The 23505-nt window shown below is 34.8% G+C and overlaps 1 protein-coding gene across 11 annotated transcripts in view; it reads left to right on the top strand.

The window, feature by feature from the left end:
• Positions 1–23505, top strand: part of SCLT1 (sodium channel and clathrin linker 1) — a 213252-nt gene that overhangs the window by 143767 nt on the left and 45980 nt on the right. For all 11 annotated transcript variants that reach the window (XR_012131572.1, XR_012131571.1, XR_005055813.2 and 8 more), the window contains 4 exons: positions 1465–1539; positions 3371–3516; positions 8193–8385; positions 14634–14830. Coding sequence is in view for 7 of the 11 variants with exons in the window: in XM_073237048.1 (XP_073093149.1) it covers positions 1465–1539; positions 3371–3516; positions 8193–8385; positions 14634–14830 (611 nt within the window). In the remaining 4 variants the exon portion in view is untranslated. The remainder of the gene's footprint in view (positions 1–1464; positions 1540–3370; positions 3517–8192; positions 8386–14633; positions 14831–23505) is intronic.

Here is a 23505-nt window from a genome sequence, read left to right on the forward strand (position 1 = left end):
TAAGTGAAAGAAACTAGTCCGAAAAGGTTACATACTGTAAGATTTCAACTATATTACATTCTGGAAAAGGCACAACTATGGAGACAGTGAAAAGACAGTGGTTCCCAGGGGTTAAGGAGGAGAAAGAGATGAATAGCTATAGGTGAGGCATAAAGGATGTAAAACTACTCTGTATAATTCTAAACTGGTGGATACATACAATTCGTCAAAGCCCATAAAATATACAGCATCAAGACTGAACTCTAATGTAAACAATGGACTTTGAGTGTTAATGTCATGTCAGTGTAGGTTTGTCAATTTTAAAAATACCACTATGGTGGGGGATGTTGATACTGGGGGAAGCTATACATATATGGAGGCAAGAAGTGTAAGGGGAGTAACTTCCACTCAATTTTGCTGTGAACCTAAATGCTCTAAAAAACAGTCTTTTTTAAAAAATTACATGGAAAGAGTTATGAACAAAGGAGGAATCTAAAATTTCACACCATAAAGTGACATTTTCATAGATTAGCACCTTACCATGTGAACACATATGAAAAAATTAAAGTTGCATTTTGTACACTAATAGTTCTATCTTAATAAAAGATAACAAATTTGGATTAATCATTTGATTTGTAAAATACAATTAAAGGTCTTCATTATAACCATTTGATTTTGGGTCACAATTTAGAAGTTTATTTTAAAATTTAAAAACATTTATATACATACTTTGTAAAATAAAGTTATGAGAAAGATAATTGAATATTAATTAGCAGTGTATTGGCAGATAGCAAGTTCATCCAAAGCATAATTTACAATTAGGAGAAAATAATTCACAAAAATAAATAAATTGATAAAAACAAATAACTGTGAAGAAACAGTCATTATAATGATTGTTTTGGTTTTAGTTTTATTTTTAAAATATATTTTATTGACTGATAGGCTTGCTCTGTTTTACTGATTGAAACCTTTTGAGCAAGATGTTTTATGTTTATGATAATGAAACATTGTTTCTATATCCATTGGCTGTTTATAAGTTTTGCAAAAAAAAAAGAAAAAAACAACTTTTAGTATTTACATACCCATACACTTTTTAAGCCACAAATTATCCTCAGGGTGTTGTGCCACTTCCTGGCTCTATGTTCCCTTTTAAAATATGTAATAAGAGTGTATGAAAAAAAAAACTATTGTAAGATGAGATTCTCATTTATTTCTTTCTCCCTGGAATCCTTCAACCTCCATCACTCACCTAGTATATTTACTTAGAACTCCTTGGCATCCTGGAGGCAGTTTCTGAAATCCTGGGATAGGTAGCTCTGTGAGGGTTGAACTTTTATTTTTTTGTAATCAGCATGGTCCAACTGTATTTATTTGGTAAGTGTGCTATTTCTGTTATGCACAAATCATTTTACTTCTCCATTTTTTCTCTCCAATCTTCTTAAGGTTTTACAAACATATTTATTTACAATATGACTTCACTTATAGGAGTGTGCCGAAAAAAAAAGTCAAATTGAACGAGCCATGAGGGAGAAAAAAGCAGTGGAAGAAGAACTAGAAAAGGTAAAAAGAAAAAAGAAAAAAGATTACCTAATATCCAACTGCAAATATTCAGCATTACTGTCTGCTTCCATCATACTATCTGCTAGTAACCCCTAGATTTTAAGTATTCTCTTGGTGAGTGATTTTCTTCACTTGGCATGTACTCAGAGTATGCATTTAATTGCTGGTATTGCCTGCATACATTTCTTTACAAGAGTGGCCACATTATTTGTGTTTTTTACAAATGAAGTAGCTATATTCCTTGCTTAAACATCATCCCAATAGTAAATTTATCTTGTCTTTCTTCACTTTTTAAATTTTATGCTGTTATGGGGTTTAGGCCATCTGTAAATAAAAGTATATATAACCAGAAAATCATAACATTGCTATGATTTTTACCTTTTAAAAGTAGATATTTTTATTTCTTAGTTAGGAAAAAGATTTACCCCAATGATATTTGAGAAAAAATGTCATGGCAAGTCTGTAGTTTAAAATGTATTTCTTAGATAACTTTTTTTTTTAAGCAGGAAATCTCCCACTCTTAAAATGCCTTTGGGAAAAGAAGGGAGACTAAATTTGATTCAGCACATACTGTGTTTTAGGTGCTTCATTAGGAACTTTAATAGAGAAGTTACTTGCCGAATGTTAAACTAATAAACGGTAGAGTCAAAGGTTCATTTTCAAAGAAAAACTATGTAGCATAAGAAGCACATGATTATATTATTAACATAAATAATCAACACATCATATAGTTAAAGAATAATTTGCAAAGAAGAACATAGTATATAATCTCATTTCTAAGCAAAAAAAAGACATGCATGTCACGTTCAAAGTAGCACCTTCATGGTCACCACTCTCCTGCAAGGTCGATCCCTTCTGAGTTGCCATCTGCTGTAAATAGATACCATTTAGGTTGCCACCTGCAATACATTATGGTTTGGGATGGATTTTTTAAATATCACATGGCATGGGTTAAGGAATGGGTTTCACTAGAGAAATGTAAAACTTACCAGATTAAAGACAACAGATAAAAGGAAGACGCAGCTCCCTGTTTTCCCACTGATTCACAGACATGTGTGCTGAACTCAAAGTACTGATGGGACTGCAATATAGGTCTGTATGATAATAGCAGGACATAGAAGTGCTGATTTTTAAAGAGCAGGAGTGATAAAACAGTGTTTTCAATGGGAGAAGACACAGATTACTTGGCCAGGAAGTCTAGATTTGGAGAGTAGCTGTGTATAAGATTTGTCTGAAAATGTGAGCTGCCTACCACATGGAGACCTTGCAGTTCTTGGCATGTTACAGCTTCAATGTTGTGTAAAGAAGGCCAGTCTCATGGGAGGGTGTGCTTGAGTCGACCACTCCTACTGAGAGAGGAAGACCCCCATGCCAGTTACATCATTATCTAGGTAACCCAGAGTGACATTCCAGAGTTACTTCCAGTTAGTTCTACTCATCACAGCACATCTTAAATATTAGAATACAGAATTATCTTGAAGGGTGTTCATCAAAGAATCAAGACAGTTATCTCTAAGTGGTGAGTGTTTTTTTACAGCTGTTTTATGTTTCTTTTTAAAATATTAAAACTATTTGAATAGCTTACAGTGAGCATGGATACTTCCAAAAATTAAGCAATTATTATTTTACATGTCAGTTTTGAACATTTTATTTTGTAAATGTAAAACAATCAAACCTAATTATTGATGTATTTTCACATATTACACTGGGAACAGATGAACACATTATTGAGGCTTTTTATTTCTCATCATTGATTTCAGTTTCAAAACCGCATAATTTCTTAAGACAGTTTTCTTCTGTAAGGTAACATACATATAAGCCTATTCTGCAGATTTACCATGAAGGTAGAGTAAATGGAAGTGATTACAGAAAACTGGAAGAAATGCAACAAAGATGCCTGGTTGCAGAGCGTTCAAAAGATGATCTTCAGCTAAGACTTAAGACAACAGAAAATAAAATAAAACAACTTAAAATACAGTAAGTTATTCTTTTGGATTTTTTTGATAACATTCTCAGAATTTATACACTTTTTGACAGATTCTTTACTTTTTTATATAGGACTCATATCTTATGTTGGAAAAAAATACTTTAGCACCGATTGAATTTTTATTCAAGATTATTTCTAAAAACTAATTTCTTCAGGAAGAAAAGATTTAATAGTACAATACCATTTCATTTTAAATTTCTCCTTTCTAACAGTTAAGTAGGATGTTCATAAGATTATTTTTTTCATATTAACTATGCACCTATTACAGTTGCCTACTTATAATTATTGCTTTTATACTCAGTCAGTACTTACATTTCTTGTGGTATTGAATATTCTACAATAACCCATTGTGTTTATTTGTTACATTATCTATTTAAATGACAAATTTACAATCTGGCATATCCATTCTAAATATTTTTCTACTCTTTCCCCCCAGAGTGTTAATTAATATAGTAAACTATTTGATTTGCATGAAATCTCTATTATGGAATATGTCCAAGAGATATGTTTTAAATAAAGAGGAGTACTGTCAGCAGTATGGTAGCATAGGAGGTACTCAGCTGGTGTTCCTCCACAGAAAAAAATATTTGACAGACATCCATATACAAAACTGCCTTTGTGGGAGCTTTGGGATCCAAGTAGGATGTTTAGAAATCCCAGTAGAACCCAAAAATGAGGAGGCAAGCCTGAATGTCAATGCTGGGCCCGCTAACTGTGGTCCCATCGATGGAGTCAAAACAGCCTATCTCCCTATGGACTTAGCCTTAGCCCTACTTATTTACAGTTCTGCACCAAGCCCCTTCCATCAAAGGACCCAACATCTGCCTCACCTATAGGTGTTCCTGGTACAGGCAGGCGTACCTCAGACCTGACTGTAGTCCCTGAAGCAATCCCGTGACCTGACTCCAGTTTCACTTTACTAAGGTCTGGAGGTGGTCCTGCCCATTCATAAACCAGGTTAAAGACCTGAAAGGAACACAAACAGGGACCCAGGTCCAGTCTGAGGTAGTCTTGCATGGCCAGGGATCTGCCCAAGGGACCCAGTAGAAGCCACACCTGTAGATACCCCCAATTACAGACCCACTAACCTCAGACCTGACTAACATCCCTGAAGCAATCCTCTCACTCAGCTCTACAGAGTTGTCCATGAGAAATAAAGGAGAGAAAAAAAAAACGTTCCCAGAAAAACAAAAGTGAGTTTATCACCACTAAATTTCCCTTGTAAGAAATGCTGGAGGTAATCAAAAAATTACACAAAATCCCAGGACCAGATGCCTTCACAGTTAAAAAATTTCACCAAACATTTCAAGATGAGCTAATACTGAGGGGAAAAAGTGAAAGCATGTGAAGTTAGGCAGAAACCTCCTCCCAAAACCACATATAACACGAAAATAGAGAAAATACAACTAATCCTGAAAGAGCAACCCAAAGACTGCAGACGAGACTGCCTACATCTGGGGTAAAGAGAAGACCTCACAAAAAAGAGTAAAGTAGCAAAGCCATGATCTGGCAGAGCACGAGCCCTCCCCGAACCCAACTCACCAGCAGGAGGAAGAGAAATGGAGCAGGGAGGGAGAAGTCCAGGACTGCTGAACACCCTGCCCTGGAGATCTGCTTCAGGAGCAAAAACACACATTATGTAGTATTCTGGAGATTAGTAGGGTTGGAAAGCAAAGAGAGGCAGAATACTCAGACTGAGATTCCAGCCTCTTGTGGAGAACAGATACCCACAACTGGCCATTCCAGGACAAAAGAAAGGCAGGTGCTTTGAAAGACTTCCAAACAGCAAGAGGGGTGCTAAAGGGACAAGCATTACACAGAACTTGCTGCTCAGGAGAAAGGACAGGTGGCCAAAATCAACCTGGCACACTCAGCCCAGCAAGGTGAGAACTTTTAGGAGCTTCAGATGCTCCATCCCCTTAGCTAGCAACACAGTGCCAAGGTCCCCCACTGTGATATGCAGCCTGCTGCTCCTTCCTCCCAACAGGCACCAATCCACACACTTGCCTCTGCCATCGCACCAGTCCAGCCAGAGGGTAGCCCCGCCTACCACAGCTTTAGGAACTTAACACAGAAACTCCACCTGCATACTCAGCCCACTGGAACTGGCAGTGGAGGCAGGCACTGCAGCCAGGAAGAAGGAAAGAGCTCTTTCCTCCCAACAGGTGCTGGTGCTGCTCGCCTGAAACCCCTGCCATTGCCCCAGGTGCTGGGCAGCTCCAGAAAGGAGCTTCTGGGTACTAGAGGATGCTACCTAAACAAAGTTATTATTCCATAGGAATCATTAGAAATATGTTATAAACAGGAATCCAACAGACACTAGAAAAGGGCTAAGTGAAACTGAAATCACCAATCTTCTTGATAAAGATTTCAAAATAAAAATCATAAACATGCTCACAGAGCTACAAAAAAATATTCAAGATCTCAGGGACAACTTCAAGAAAGATAAACTTTGAAAAATATAGTATCTGAAATAAAACAAACAATGGAGGGATTTACAAGCAGATTAGATGAAGTAAAGGAGACGGTAAAATGAAATAGAATTTAGATAACAGGAAAACAAGGAAGCTGAGGCACAGATAGAAAAAAGGATCTCTAAGAATGAAAGAATAAGACAACCTTGCGACCAATCCAAACAGAACAATATTCACATTATAGGGTTGCCAGAAGAAGAGAGAGAAAAAGTGATAGAAAGACTCTTTGAGGAAATAATTGCTGAAATCTCCCCCAATCTGGGAAAGGAAATAGTCTCTTAGGCCATGGAAGTGCACAGATCTCCCAACACAAGGGACCTAAGGAAAACAACATCAAGACATATAATAATTAAAATGGCAAAGATCAAGGACAAGGGCAGAGTATTAAAAGCAGCCGGAGAGAGAAAAAAAATCACCTACAAAGGAAAATCCATCAGGTTATCATCAAACTTCTCAACAGAAACCTTATAGGCCAGAAGGGAGTGGCATGATATATTTAATGCAATGAAACAGAAGGGTGTGAACCAAGAATACTCTACCCAGCAAGATTACCATTTAAATTTGAAGCAGGGATTAAACAATTCCAGATAAGCAAAAGTTGAGGGAATTTACCTACCACAAACTATCTCTATAGCGTATTTTAAAAGGATTTTTCTAGATGGAAGTGCTCCTAAGACTAAATAGCTGCCACCAGGGAAAATAAACCCACAGCAAAGGAAGTAAACCAAGTAATTACTAAGCAAATGCAAAATTAAATGAACTACCCACAAAGCCAGTCAAGGGATACATAAAGAGTACAGGATATGATACCTAATATATAAAGAGAGGAGGAGGAAGAAAAAGAAGGGAGGAAAAAAAAAAAGAACCTTCATATTGTGTTAGAAATAGTATAATAAGCAAGTTAAGTTAGACAGATAGTAAAGAAGCTGCCCTTGAACCTTTGGTAACCACGAATCTAAAGCCTGCAATGGCAATAACTACATATCTGTTGATAATCACCCTAAATGTAAATGGACTAAATACACCAATCAAAAGACATAGAGTTACAGAATGAATAAAAAAAGTAAGACCCATCTATACACTGCCTACAAGAGACTCACTTCAAATCTTGAGACATACACAGTCTTACAATTTGTTGAAAAAACTGAGTTGTTTGTATTGTAGAGTTTTCTCTAACTACATGCATGTAATGTGGTATCATTTGCCTTGTTTGTCTGTCAAATGTAATTACCAAAAATTAGTTATTCAGTCAAGAGGCTTAATGTGATCTAGCCTTCATTTTTTCTGTAAGAATTCTTCATAGATGGTGATATTTCGGACATCTATTTGGAGGCACTTAATGTGTGGTTGTTTCTGATTTTAGCATCCTTTGATGATCATTGCCTATATCATCAATGAATGATATATCATTTCATTAAGAATTTGGTCAGCCAGTGTTGAGAAGGGGGGAAAAAAGGTACAGGTATATATTCCCTGTGGCACCTATTGATTAGGGAATGTTTGCAATATTGGATTATCTGGAATTGAAAGAGTGGAAATTTTAAAAGTTAGGAATAAAAATTAGCAGTATATTGAAGCAATATACATGTTTGGAAGTTGTGTCACTCAATAATCCATTGTTGAGAAAGTTAAAGAAATATAACCTATTTAAACTGTATTAAAACAGGAACTTTATAGAGTTAGAAGTTTATAAAAACCATATCTAAGACATTTAACAGGAAAATATGAACTAGGTCTTATTATAATTTAATAATATAGTCAGCTAATGTGTCTTCCTATGGAGTTGATTCGTGAAGTTAAGGAGTTTTAATATTATCTACTTCACCTTCCTTACTATTAGCTTCAGTTTGTCCCCTTAAAGTCCTCCTTATAAAATGATTCTCTATTAGTAAAATTTATAAAAATTAGTGAATTAGCAAAATTGCAAAATTGCAAATTTTGAAATCATGTAGATTTTCCAGGGGTGGTGACAGTTCAATTTATAAATTCTTGGTTAAGATTGCTAAGTTAAATATATTTGCCTGGTATAATGTGGCATTGTGAAACCACATGGTTGAAGTCTACAGTAAAGAGAAATGGGTCAGAGCAAAGAAAACAAAAGTATATACTATAAAATATAGACAGACTTGACTTCTATTTATAGACCATTAACTTTACAGTTTCCTTTTGTTTTGTTTCTTTTTTTTAATCAGTTCCTCAGAAGAGATATCACGTCACCAAGAAATGATTCAGAAACTTCAAAATGTATTGGAGTCTGAGAGAGAAAACTGTGGATTTGTCAGTGAACAAAGGCTGAAACTTCAACAAGAAAATGAACAATTACATAAAGAGAATGAGGATTTAAGAAAGATTGCTCTCGAGGCTCAAAAAAAAGCCAAGTTAAAGGTATTTTCAAGACTAATTAGAGTTAAATTCATACTTGTGAAAATCAAAATGTAGATAATAGAGAGACCTAGTAAAGCATTTTTAAGACGTTTCTTTTTCTTTTTACTTTTTTCCTTTTCTTTTGGCCTTCTCATCAGATAGCGCTAATGATAATGCAGAGTATTAGCCAGTCTTTTCTGCATTGTAGGACTTGGCAAGCTTACTTGAAAATGATTGCTTTCACTATCCACACACACAAAAAAATTCTTTCCAACCATGAAATACACTGATATTCTTGCCAAAGCAATTTAAGCAGTGCTAGCAAAACTGTAGATTAGATAACTTTATAGACTGCCATCCTCTCCTCTCCCTCTGTAAAGCCTCTCAAAAATTGGACTCTAAAACTAGCTGTATAGAGGATGCCGTATCAGTATACTCTGAGAACCACTCATAGGTAGTCTAAAAATTCCATTCTAGTTATAAAGGAAGAGATCAAAATCTCCTCTAGAAAAAAAATTCCCTGTATTTCCTTTCTCCTCCTCCTCCTCCTCCTTTACTCTAAAGCTTACATACTTTGCCAGTAGAGGCAGGATGACCTGTTTAAGGGCATTTCAAGAACAGATCACCATCAACATGTTGCTTGCCTTTTCCCAATCTATGCAACTCTTCCAAAAAGTGGCAGTGACTCTATATGATACAGATCTATCCAGTTTCATAGTAAGGATATGGAGTGATAGTGTTAGTGTTTCATTTTGTTTTTAGTTACTATGAAGACTCATGAGAAGTCACATTCCAACCTAAGTCATATCAACATATATTTATTGAAATTGAAATTGAAATTTATTCCTCCTATTGTAAGTATCAAGCACTGTAAATATTTATAAAAGCTTGAGCTCTGAAAAAGAGAGCCTTATATAGAACACAAAGAAGTTTGTACTTTATGTTTTAGTCTGAGGGAAATCTTTGAAGAACAGAGGGAAAGAATCACCCTACCAGATATCAAGAGTTGATGTAAAGCTTCAGTAATTAAAACAGTGTGTCATTGGCATAGGAATAATCAACTTGATCAATGGAACAAAATAGAGTCCGAGAACAAACTCCTTTTTCATAATCACCTCATTTATAACAAAGACACCACTGCAGTTCAATAGAGAAAGAAGTATCTTTACAATAAATAATGCTAAATCAATTGGGGCCATATTTTTAAAATAAACCTTAATTCCTATATCACACCATGCATATTAATTAATTTGAGCTGCCTTATATGCCTTCAATCTGAAATTAAAACAATAGAGCTTCAAGGAAAAATCTTTATGACCTTGATTAAGGTACGATTTCTTAACACAAAATGCCTAATCATAATGAAAAGATAGATGAACTAAATTTCATTAAAATTAAGATTTTTTGAGTCTTCACAGGAAACTTAAGAGAATGAAAAGTGGGAGAAAGTATTTATAATACATACAACCAAAAAAGAACTCACATCCAGAATATAAAAACTGTTACCAGTTAATAAGAAAATTATCAATAAGGAAAACACAGTTAACAATTAAAAAGCAAAGAACAGATGCTACTGTTCCAAAAATGGGCAAAATAGTTAAATAGGCACTTCATGAAAGAGAACATAGTTCAATGTGTTTATGTAGCAGGGAATGTAACTAAAATGACAATGAAGTACCACTGCATACCTACCAGAATGGCTAAAATCTAAAAAAAACTATATCAAGTGTTGACAACAATATAGGACAGCTGGAACTACCATATGATACTTTTCGGAATATACATTGGTGTAACCATCATTTGGGCAGTATCTTTTAAAGTTGAACATAATATGCTAAATAATCCTGGCTACATACCCAAGAAATATGAATGCTTATGTTCATAAAAACATGTATTCAAGAATATTCATAGAAGTTTTAATCATATGAAAACACTGAAAAGAACTCGAATTTCCATCAACATGAAATTATATAAATAATGGTATATTCATTTAATGGAATGCATGAGGCAATGAAAAAGAATGAACTATGTCTGTAAGCAATAGTGAATGAATCTGACAGATATAATATTGAACTAACAAGCCAGATAACCAAGTTTTTATAGTCTCTTAAATAACCTCATTTATGAAACTGGAGAATAGGCATAATTACCTATGAGGATGGGATCAGAATAGTAGTTTCTAGGTGGTTAAGTATTGATAAGAAGGGCACATGAGGGAGCCTTCTAGGGTATAGACCTGGGTGGGTGACTCTGGTGTATCAGTATATGTGTAAAAATTGAGTCATACCCTTAAGACTTATGTACTTCATTGTAAGAGAGAGAAAGATCTTGGTGAAGGAAAGTGGATAGGAGTAGAAATAAAAGAGTGGCCATGAGTTTGAAACTAGGTGATAGGCATATAGGATTTTGTGTAATATTCTTTCTATTTTATGTGTGCTTGAGAGTTTCCCACATTAAAACATATCTATAATAAAATAGGTTAATGTACTTTGTTAAAAAAATATGTCTTCATTTTATATTTTAAATTTCATTATTATAAATTTCACATAGATTAATAAATAACTATTAATGATATTACAAAAGATTAGTGGGAAATGTAGGTGAATATTTGACAGATAAGAATTTTCTTTGCAAAACAAAAAATAGAAGAAATTGCAAATAAACATATTGATAGACTTAAGTGTAAAAAACTTTTAAAAACTTAAAACCATTTTTTAAGGGGTTTAAAAAATGACTGGGGGAAATAGTTTTAATAAATACAATCAAAGACAAAGACCATTCATATATAAGAAGCTTTTAAAAATATGAAAGAAAAATATTTATAACCCAGTAGAAAAACATGTATGAGACATGAATGGAATTCACACACCAGGAAAACAACTTGCTAATAAACAACTTTTTTTAAGTTTTAACTCATTGTTGGTTAACTGAAAAGTTATCAGTGTGAGTGAATCTGGAACTGAAATTATAAAATGGTACATGTTTGGTGTCTAAATTTTAGTCATAAGAAAAAATAAAAATACTTCATAGTTGAAGTAGTTCACTGAAGCATTACTTATGATTAACAAATTAGAAACTATCTAGAAATAAAGGAACAAATTGTCATATACCTATAAAATACTGTATTGGGTCTTTTTTAAAAACCATATTTCCAAATAATTTATAATGCATTTTATTGCTATGTCTTAAGTTTAAAAATATTAGAAAAAATATATGTATGCTTATTTATATATATGTATGTTGTAATTCTTATACACTAACTTCAAATTAAATATTCATAAGTAAAACAATTATATAGAAGTTACAGAGGTGGTTGTCTCTGTGTCATAGATTATAGAGACCCTATATTTGTCTTAAAATTTTTGAATTTTCCGTAATTTTACAACATACATATGTTTTTGAGTGTGGATTTTTATAATGGGGAGAGAGAATCAGTGAATTTCCCCTACCTTTAACAGTTCAGGATAGTAATTGATATTTTGGAGACCAAAAAGATAGCATAAAATTTACCCCTTCTATCCCACCAAAAATGCTCCCTTTATGCCAAGTTTGCATCTAGCTTAGATGAATCATTGGTAAATAAGGGGCAGAATGTTTCAACTAATTAGATTAGCTGTAATTCTATTTCATGAAGGACTGTTAGATAAACTGCTGCTTTGTAGCTGATTCCTTCTCTGACAAACATAGGGACCCAGTGCCACACTTTGCTGCTTTTCTCACCTTTGAAAAAGAGTGTCATCTTCCATAGGTAAAGTGAAAGGAGCCAAAAAGATGAGAACAGTTAGATATTCTGAAAACCATTGGCTTAGAGCATTACAACTTATTATAATGATGTTTTCATTTACTCTTAAAGCTACTGCATTCCTTTCAGCCCTAGCTTTCTCCTTTCCTAACTCCTTTCTTTCTGTCAAGGCTTTCCATTTCTTTGTGGTCTAAATACCCCTCATAAGTACGAAAAATTAGAAAATGGGTAGTTTTTAGCAATCCTATCTACTTGTGTGAGTAATTCTCTGCAGAGGAAGGGCACAAAGGAAGATGGGAGGGAGATTATAAATGCTTTGTTTCCTACCCAAAATTCTCAATTTAACTATTAGTGGGACTTCTGTTACAGGAGACCAGTTGTTGTGGCCCCAGATTTCCAGTATCACTGCAGAGTTGTCCAGTTTAACAATCAGAATTACGTCTGCTAAAGAATCTGGGGTTTGTTTAAAGACTGAATTTTGACACCAAAATGCCATCATTCATTCAGTCCACAGATGCGTTTTGACAACCTTACTATGTTTTTTCATATTTACAAACTAATAAATGCTCTTTAGGAAAAGCATGGGGCACTGTGAGAGTGTACAACAGCAGGGCCCGACTGTCTGGTTAGGTAGAGAATTCCTCTGTAGAAGCAGTAATTAAACGGAGTTTTAAAAGTTAAATAGAAATAACTAAGAAGAACAGGAGGAGAAAGATTATTCCAGGCAAAGGAAATAACATGTGAAAGCTTAAAACCATTTTTTAAGAGTTTAAAAAATAACCCTTAAGGCATCATGGCAAAAAACAGAAAGAAGGGAAGGACAGCATAACACAAGCTGATAGAAGTAGGCAAAACCAGGTGACGTGAAGGACCTTAGAGTAAGGCTTGCCAAATTACACACAGATTTTCCAAGTGGAAATGGGGAGTTGGGAGTTAACTAGGCAGGTATTTCTAAAACTATACAGATGCATAGATGAGTTTTTAATATATGTTGTGAGAGACAGGGACAGGAATAGATACTTCCACCTAAATATCAGAACCATGGCTTCTCCAGAGCAAGTGGAGATTCAGGGGTAGAAGGAGAAGGAGCATATTCAAATCTAAATTTGCAGAATCTAGTACTTGAAAAATTATTAAAATAGCAGCAGGAGTCAAGGAGCCTCAGGAGGCTTGCATAGCAGTAATATAATACAGAATTAATAAATTCAAGTTGTTTCTGCAGTGCCAGTATTTATAAAGCCTTAAATTTCAACTTCTGTGCTATTTAAGAAGGCAATTTTAAGAGTTTTGGGAAGCATGTTGCATTCAACAGGGATAGTGAAGGTGGCGTGTTTGCAGTTTTCCCCCATGAGTCATGAATTTTGCTGTTGTTAGGTTTTCTTTGGTGTTTTTTGAATTGGTAGAGTCCCTTATTCCTTTTTTTTATTTTGCACTTAGCCATATTTAATGAATTACTAGAGGTTATGCCAACTGTGACCACTTTTAAGTCATATTACTTTAAAATATTACAAGATAGGTATTCTTTATAATATTTCTTCAGTGAGGTAACATAAAGATGGCCTGAGAGTACACCAAAGAAATTGTTCTACTAACCATTTTCTCAGTTGCTTCAAGGATGATGATAGGTAGTTTTATGCTAGATGCATCCAGAAAGCAACCCATTACATACATGGATGCCTTAGGGCATTACGGCTTAATTTTTTTCCTAAACCCCAGTTGAGAAAGCTTCCTAGGATATCCAGAGAGCACTTAACTTATGTGTTTATTCTGCATTAAGGTTTTTTTTTCACTATAATTACATAAATTACCTAGAAATAACTGAAGACATTTCCATATGAGATTTTGAAAATCATTATTTATAAACCTTTTTTCCTGAAAAAAGTATACATCATTCATTTATACTATAACTGAAGTGGGAAAGGAATTCCTGAATATTATTTTCTTTACTTTTCAAAATATTTGAAAAACAATTACTATGTAAATCAAAAGTGATTTGAGGAGCTTCTGAGTTGGTGAACACATGCAGCTGCAGGAAGAGTGACACACTTGGAGAGGCCACGGAAGCTCCGCACACACCCTGCATTCTATAGCTTGCCCTGTGTCTCTTCTGTTTGTCTGCTCCTGAGTTATATCCTTTATAATAAAACAATGGCTTGAGTAAAAACCTCTCAGTTACTGAGATTATGAACATTTTCCATGGATTCTGGCAACAAAAATATAAGTAGATAATGAGACCAGTTTTATATTAGATAGTATTTTTTTCTTACTGACAGTGTAAGATGTTGAGGAAAGTGTTGCAAAAAATCATAGTCCATCATAATTCTGGTTTCACTAGATTTATAATACAGGATAAGTCTTCACCTGTGATGAAAACAAATATTAAGTTTAATTTTCATATAGATTCTCATACAAATACTCTATGCCACAGACAGCACAATGAATGATTCTTTTTGTATTATCATTAATTAGCATATATCCTAAAATAACAAAAAAGAAAAAGAAAATACTGTGTTCATTTTATTCCTAGATCAGTACAATGGAACATGAATTTTCAATAAAGGAACATGGGTTTGAAGTCCAACTGAGAGAGATGGAAGATAGTAATCGAAATTCCACTGTTGAGCTGAGGCATCTCTTAGTGACTCAACAGAAGGCAGCCAATAGGTGGAAAGAAGAAACAAAGAAACTTACTGAAAGTGCAGAAATTCGAATCAGTAATTTGAAGTAAGTCTACTGTTATTGTTTGATATATTTTATTGAAAAAATTATTTAACCTTTATGTAAGGTCTTTACAATAATCTTTTATAAAAATGTATAATTCTGGACTTTGTACTTATATTTTTTACTCAGCAAATATTTATTGAACCATGAAAAATATTTAACAGCATAAACTAATAGTGTATATTTTTATAAATTTTATGCATCTTCCATACATATCATTTCATACAGTGTTTTTTTTGTTCTACATGATAGTTTAGAATCAATACTATTTGCATAAAGTATAACATAATAATGTCCTGTGGTTGCAACAGAATCCACTTGACTGGCAAAACCTAAAATACTAGCTCTTTAACCCTTTAAGAAAAAGTTTGCTGACCCCTGTCCAGAAAGAACTTGAGCTTTTATGCTGAATGAGGTCTGAAGTTATGGAGGACTTGGAGCAAAGTGATATGATTAGGCTTAAATGTTCAACAGGTTAGTTTGACTGTTGTATGAAGAATAGACTGAGGAGGGACAACAGAGATAAGTATTGTAATAATCCAGGTATAAATGATGGTAACTTGGATTTGGTTTTGAAGTGTTGGAGATCATCAAAAAAAAGTTTCCTTTGGGTCACATTGAGTTGCCTAAAAGACATTTAAGTTGGGATATTAACTAGTTAGTTGATTATATAAGTCTGGAGTTCAGGGAAGAAATTGCAATAGAAGCTATAAATTTGGGAGTCATTAACATTATTTGTTAAGTCATGGAATGAAAATGTTTAGAAAGGAAGTCTAAGTAGAGAAATTAAGCTGTCTGAAGACTGAGTTCCAAAAAAATTAGTTTGGGTAGATGAAAATTCCACTGAAAGAGACTAAGAAAGACTATCCAGAGAAATAAGAAACAACACAGAATGATTTAAAAAAACTCTAAGGGAATAAACAATAATAACTATGATAGTTAATGCATTATGTGTTTATTGTTCTAAACAACTTACATGTTCTTAATTAATCTTTACAAAAACCCTACAAAGTAGATGACGTTATTTACATTTTACAGATAGGGAAGCTGAGGCTGAAGGAAGTTAAGAAACTTGTTAAGGTGTAAGAAACTATGTTTCGTTACATAGGTAACAAAATGACAGATCCTAGAATCAAGTTTAGGTAGTTTGGGTAAAGACAATATGTTCTTAACCATTATGTTTTATAAAATTCTACTGATTGGTTGAGTAAGGTGAGGTCTGAAAATGGACCTGTCAGTTTGGCACACTGTGGTGGTCTTTGTTAACTATGATAAGAGCAATTTTGGTAGAATGCTAGAATGAAATGTATTTAGTATGATAAAGAAAAAGAGAATGTCTGCGTCCAGTTAATGGTGAGCTAGGTCATTTGAGTTAGCTACCTCCACAACTAAAAAAGTTACATGAATTACAAAAGAAATTATGAATACCATTAAAAAGCTTAATTTTAAAAAATTATTGTCCATTTGGCATTATCCCAGAAAGGCAAAAGTATTAAAACATTAAAAATAAATAGATTTACCACATTAATTTATTAAATAGAAAAATCATAAGGTCTTCTCAATAGATACAGGAAAAGCATTTTTTATTAAAATTTAATATCCATTCATGATTTTCCAAAGTATCTTAGTAAACTAGGAACAGAATTTCCTTAATCTTATAAAGGTATCTATTCTAAAGTAATCATTATTCTTTTTTTTCTTTTTTTATTGAAGTATTGTTGATATACAATCTTATATTGGTTGCAAGTAAACAACACAGTGGTTCAACAGTTACCCATAATATCAAATCCTCACCCCAACTAGTACAGTTACTATCTGTCAGCATAGGCAGATGTTACAGAAGTATTGGCTATACTCTCTATTCTGTACTACCATCCCTGTGACCAGCTTACGCCTCTTTATCCCCTTCACCCTCCATACCCACCCAACCCAATCCCTTCCCCATGGTAACTACCAGTCACTTCTCAGTGTATATGAGTCTACTGCTATTCTGTTCATTTTGTTTTGTATTTAGATTCCACAAGTAAGTAAAATCATATGGCATTTGTCTTTCTCTGCCTGGCTTATTTCACTTAGCGTAATATCCTTTAGGTCCATCCATGTTGTCACAAATGGAAAGGTTATTTTTTATGGCTGAATAATATTCCATTGTATATATGTACCACATCTTCTTTATCCATTCATCTATTGATGGACACTTGCATTGCTTCCCTCTGTTAGCATTATAAATAATGAAGCAGTAAACATGGTGCATCTATCTTTTTGAATCAGGGATTTTGTTTTCTTCAGATAAAGTCCTAGAAGTGCAGTTATTGGGATATATGGTATTTCTATTTTTAGTTTTTTGAGGAACCTCCAATCTGCTTTACACAGCAGCTATACCCATTTATATTCCCACCAACAGCATAGGAGGGTTCCCTTTTCTCCACATCCTTGCCAACACTTGTTATTTCTTGTCTTTTGGATGGTGGCCATTCTTACTGGTGTGAGGTGATATCTCATTGTGGTTTTGATTTGCATTTCCCTGATGATTAGCTATGTGGAGCATCTTTTCATGTGCCTGTTAGCCATAAGTATTTCTTCTTTAGAGAAATGTCTGTTCAGGTCCTCCACCTATTTTTTTTTTATTGTGTTATTTGTTGTTTTGGTGTTGAGGTGTATGAGTTCTTTATATATTTGGATGTGAATCCCTTATCAGATAGATCGTTTACAAATATATTCTCCCATACTGTAAATTTCCTTTTTGTTTTGCTGATTGTGTCCTTTGCTGTACAGAAGCTTTTCAGTTTGATGTAGTCCCCCTTGTTCATTTTCTATTTTTTTCCTTTGTCTGAGGAGATATGACCAGGAAAAAATTGCTCATGCTTACGTTCAAGAGATTTTTGTCCATGTTTTTTTCTATGAGTTTTATGGTTTCATGTCTTACATGCAGGTCTTTGATCCACTTTGAGTTTATTTTTGTGTGTGGAGTTAGACAGTAATCCAATTTCATTCTCTTATATGTAGCTGCCCATTTTCCCAACACCAGTTGTTGAAGACACTGTCTTTTCCCCATTGTATATTCATGGCTCCTTTATCATATATTAACTGATCATCCGTGCATGGGTTTATATCTGGTCTTTCTGTTCTATTCACTGATCTATGGATCTAGTCTCCTTCCTGTACCACACTGTTTGATTACTGTAGCTTTGTGGTATAGCTTGAAGTCAGGGAATGTAATACCCCCAGCTTTGCTGTTCTTTCTCAAGATTGCTTTGGCTAATTGGGGTCTTTTGTGGTTCCATAAAAATTTTAGGATTATTTGCTCTAGTTGATTGAAAAATTCCATTGGTATTTTGATAAGGATTGCACTGAATCTGTAAATTCCTTTGAGCAAGATGGTTAATTCTTTCTGTCCATGAGCATAGGATAGATTTCCACTTATTCATGTCTACTTTAATTTCTTTCATGCATGTCTTACATTTTTCACCTCCTTGGTTAGATTTGTTCTTAGGTATTTATTCTTTTTGATGCAATTATAAATAGAATTGTTTTCTTGATTTCTCTTCCTGCTAGTCATTTTTAGTATATAATAATAAATGGATTTCTGTGTATTAATTTTGTACCCTGCAACTTTGCTGAAGCCAGCTATTAGTTTGAATAGTTTTTTAGTGGAGTCTTTAGGGGTTCATATATATAATACCATGTCATCTGCAAACAGTGACTGTTTAACTTCTTCCTTACCCATTTGGATGCCCTTTATCTTTATATCTTGTCTGATTGTCCTGCTTAGGACCTCCAGTATTTTGTTGAATAAAAGTGATGAGAGTGGACATCCTTGTCTTTTTCCTGGTCTTAGAGGAAAAGCTTTCACGTTTTCGCCATTGAGTATAATGTTAACTGTGGGTTTGTCATATGTGGCCTTTATGTTGAGGAATGTTTCCTCTGTGCATATTTTGTTGAGTTTTTATCATAAATGGATGTTGAATTTTGTCAAATGCTTGTTCAGCATCTGTTGAGATGATTATGTGGTTTTTATCCTTTTTTAGTAATGTACGTATCACATTGATTGACTTATGTATATTGTACCATTCTTGCATCCCTGGAATAAAAACCACTTGGTCATGATGGATGATCCTTTTATGTATTTTTTAATTCAGTTTGCTATTATTTTGTTGAGGATTTTTGCATCTGTGTTCATCAGGGATATTGGTTCAAAATTTTCTTTTTTTACATAATCTTTGCCTGGCTTTTGTATTAGAGTGATGCTGGTCTCATAGAATGAGTTTGGAAGTATTCCCTCCTTTTCTACTTTTTGGAATACTTTTAAAAGGAAGGGTATTAACTCTTTAAATCTTTGAGAGAATTCGGCTGGAAAGCCATTTGATCCTGGACTTTTGTTTGTTGGGAGTTTTTTGATTACCAGTTCCATTTTGTTACTATTAATTGTTCAGTTGAGATTTTCTGTTTCTTCCTGGGTCAATATTGGAAGGTTGTATTTTGCTAGGTATTTGTCCATTTTTTCTAGGTTGTGCAATTTACTGACATATAATTTTTCATAAAATTCTCTAATTCTTTGTATTTCCATGATATCACTTGTAACTCCTCCTTTTCCATTTCTGATTTTTTTGTCCTCTCTTTTTTTTCTTGTTAACTCTGGATAAAGGTTTGTCTATTTTGTTTATCTTCTCAAAAGAGCCAGCTCTTGGTTTCATTCATTTCTCTTATTGTTTTTCCTTCACTATTTTATTTATTTCTGCTCTGATCTTTATTATGTCCCTTCTTCCACTAACTTTGGGTGTCATTTGTTGTTCTTCTACTTTCTTTAGTTAAGAGTTTGGACTGTTCATTTTTTATTGTTCTTTCTTCTTGAGGTAGGCCTCTATTGCTATGTACTTCCCCTTATAACTGCTTTTGCAGCATCCCACATATTTTGAACTGTTGTGTTTTTGTTTCCATTTGTCTCCATGTATTGTAGGATTTCCTCTTTGATCAGTTCATCAGTCCATTGATTATTGAGAAACATGTTGTTTAGCCTCCATGTGTTTGTTGGTTTTTTTGTTTTCTTCATTTAATTGATTTCTAGTTTCATACCATTGTGATCTAAAGCAATGCTTGATACAATATCAATCTTTTCAAATTTATTGAGGCTTTTTTTTTTGTTCTAATATGTGACCTATTCTGGAGAACATTCCTAGTGCAGTTGAGAAAATGTATATCTTGCTGCTTTTGGTTCAAACTTTGTATATATCTGTAAATCCATCTGGTCTAATGTGTTGTTCAATTCCTCTGTTTCTGTATTTATTTTCTGTCTGGTTGATCTGTCTATGGTGTAAGTGGGGTGTTAAAGTCTCCTAATATGATTGTGTTGCTATTTCCCCCTTTAATTCTGTTAGTATTTGTTTCATATATTTAGATGCTCCTACATTGAGTGCATAGATATTTATAATTCTTATGTCCTCTTGTTGGACTGAACCCTTTATCATTACATAATGTCCTTCTTTGTCTCTTATTACTTTCTTGGTTTGAAGTCTGTTTTGTCTGATATAAGTACTGCTACTACTAGTTTTTTCTCCCAATTATTTGCATGAAATACCTTTTTCCTTCTCTTCTCTTTTAGTCTGTGTATATCTTTGAGTCTGAAATGAGTCTCTTGTAGTCAGTATATAGAGGGGACTTGTTTTTTTAGCCATTCTGTCTCTCTGTGTTTTTTGATTGGTGTATTCAGTCCGTTTATGTTTAAGGTAATTATTGGTAGATATTTCTTTATTGCCATTTTATTAATCGTTTTCCATTGTTTCTGTAGTTCCTCTCTGTTCCTTTCTTCATCCCTTATACTCTTCTCTTGTTATTTGATGGCTTTCTTTACTGCTATGCTTGGATTTCTTTGTGTTTGTGTGTATATATCTATTACAGATTTTAGGTTATGGTCACTGTAAGGTTCATAGTTTCCCTAGAACCTCAACAGTCTATATTAAGTAGATATTTGCTCTACTTTGACCACAATCTAAAAGGTATTACCTTTTTATTCTTCTTCCTCCTCCACACTTTATGTTTAAGATATTATAGTCTACATCATTTGTGTATCCCTTAACTGATTTCTGTATAGTTAATTTTACTACCTTTTTTTAATTTCATACTTTCTTAGTAATTGGTCTACTACATTTACTGTAGTTTTATTTTGCCCGATGAAAAGTATTTAGGCTTAAGAACCTTTCCATCTATAGAAGTCCCTTTAACATATCCTGTAAGACCAGTTTAACGGTGGTGAATTCTTTTAAGTTTCATTTAACTGGAAAACTTTTCATCTGTCCTTCAATTCTGGATGATAACCTTGCTGGGTAGAGGACTCTTGGTTGAAGTTTCTTTCCTTTCATTACTTAAATATTTCATGCCATTTGCTTCTGGCCTCTAAAGTTTCTGCTGAGAAATCTGCCTATAGCATTATGGAGTAACTGTCTGCCTCTCTCTTGCTGCTTTTAAGATTCTCCCTTTATCTTTAATCTTTGGCATTTTTATTATTATATGTCTTGGTACTGTTTACTGGGTTCCTTTTGTTAGGGACTCTGCATTTCCAGGGCCTTGGCGTCTATTTCCTTCCCCAGTTTGGGGAGGTTTTCCACTGTTATTTCTTCAGAGACTTTCTACTCCTTTGTCTCTTCTCCTTCTGAGACCCAAATTATATGAATATTGTTTCTTTTGGAGTTGTCACACAGCTCCCTTAGCATCTTCTCATTTTTAGAAATTCTTTTTTCTCTCTGTTCTTCAGCTTGGTTGTTTTCCTGTTCTCTATTTTCCATCTAATTGATTCTTTTTTCTACTTTGAACAGTCTACTATTCATTGTCTCCATTATGTTTTTCATTTCAGTTACTGTATTCTTGAAATCTTCTCTTTGTCATAACTTCTACCTTTTTCTTGAAGTTCTCACTGAGATCATCAATTCTTTTTCCCAGGTCAGTGAGCATCTTCATGACTGTTACTTTGCAATCTTTATCAAGAATATTGATGATCTCCATTTCATTTAGCCCTCTTTCTGTTGTCTTTTCTTGTTCTTTTGTTTGGAACATATTCTCTGCTTCCTCATTTGCCTGGGTTTCTGTGTTTTTTCCTTTGTCTTAGATAGATTTTCTGTGTCTCCAGGTCTAGTAAGTAATGGTTTTATGAATAATCTGTCCTGTGGTGTCCAGAAATTTGACTCTTCACTTGCCAGAGTCTGTTTCTCCTTTGTTATAGAGCCGCAGTTGCTGTTCATGGGCAGTGGTTGTGCCTGCCTTTGCACAGTGGCTGATCTCTGTCAACAGAGGCTGGCAGCTCACTTCAGCATGCCCTCTATGCACTCTGCTGGGAACATTGTGCATGGGGCTATCGTCTGCCTGCTGGGTAGCAATGGCCAGCCGCTGTTAGGCCTGGCAGGTGGATATACAAGGCTGAGCCACCAACAAGGGAGATGGAACATTTGAATCTGGCTCCTGCAAGTACCCCACCATTGGGCTGAAAGAGGGCCAGGAAAGCTGGAAGAGCTTTCCTCTGCCTGCCACACAGCAAAGTCTGACTACTGCTGGGCTGAGCATGTCAGGCAGGTGAGTGGGTGCACAGGGAAGTGCCACCACAGCGCCACCACAGCAAGAAAAATGAAGCATTTCGAACTGCTTCCCATGAGCGCCTGACCAGTTGGGCTGATGGAGGGGTGTGAAGCATCATCCACCTGCCCTTTCTTCTCCAAAGAGGACTTCCTCCAAATTCTGCCCCTCTAGCACACTACCTACAAGCAAGATTAAATGAGTAAATCTTTCAAACTGCTGCCTTTGTGTTGGGTCTCAGCAGGAATGATGGAATATGTCTGTCCATCACAAGCAACAAGAGTCTCAGCCTCCCAGGGTGTGCCATCTCTACCTGGTGTCCAGTCCTGTTAATCAAAGCCCAATGCAATGTGGACTCATGTTCCCAGAGCAGATCTCCAGGGCGAGGAATTCAGGATTCCTGAGGACTTTTGCCCTCCCCGCTCCATTCCTCTCCCTCCTACTTGTGGGCTAGGATGGGGGAAGGGCTTGGGTCCCAGTCAGCTATGGCTCTGCCACTTTACCCTTCTCTCTCTGGTCCCCTCTTCTTCACGAGGTATAGATAGTCTGTTCTGCAGTCTGCAGGTCATTTTCAGGGTTAGTTGTATTTTCTGTAGTTGCTTCCTTGGTATGTAAGTTGGAGAATGTTTCTTCCTTGCCTTCCTACTCCATTATCCTTTCCATAGCCAACTTTCTATTCCTTTTATAACTTCTTGAAATAGAAGCATATCTCACAAATTATTACCTTTCTTTTTTACTAATGTATGCATTCTAATGTGGTCTCTGGGAATCTCTAGTTTCTGCTGTGATGGAGATACTGGTGCCTTCCCACCAGAAATAACTAGAAAATTGTACAAAGTATTTGAAACAAATATTTTTCTGATCCATGCAGGACAGGAAACAAGGTAAAATCTAGAATGACCTTGGGTTTCTGCCTAAAATCACTTTCAGGACCATGGTCCTCAAAGGGGAGATTTCAACCACTGTCCACTGATCCCTTTCAGTTGAGGAGACAGAGATCATTCATTTGTATGAAATTCCAGAAAAGCCAATTCTAACTTATAATGACAAAACAGTTAGATTTGGTGGATACCTAAGGCTGGGATTACTGGTGGGGCAAAGACTTTGGAGGGTCATGA

The sequence above is a fragment of the Manis javanica genome, chromosome 5 (assembly GCF_040802235.1).
Source record: "Manis javanica isolate MJ-LG chromosome 5, MJ_LKY, whole genome shotgun sequence".
Classification (NCBI taxonomy): Eukaryota; Metazoa; Chordata; class Mammalia; order Pholidota; family Manidae; genus Manis; species Manis javanica.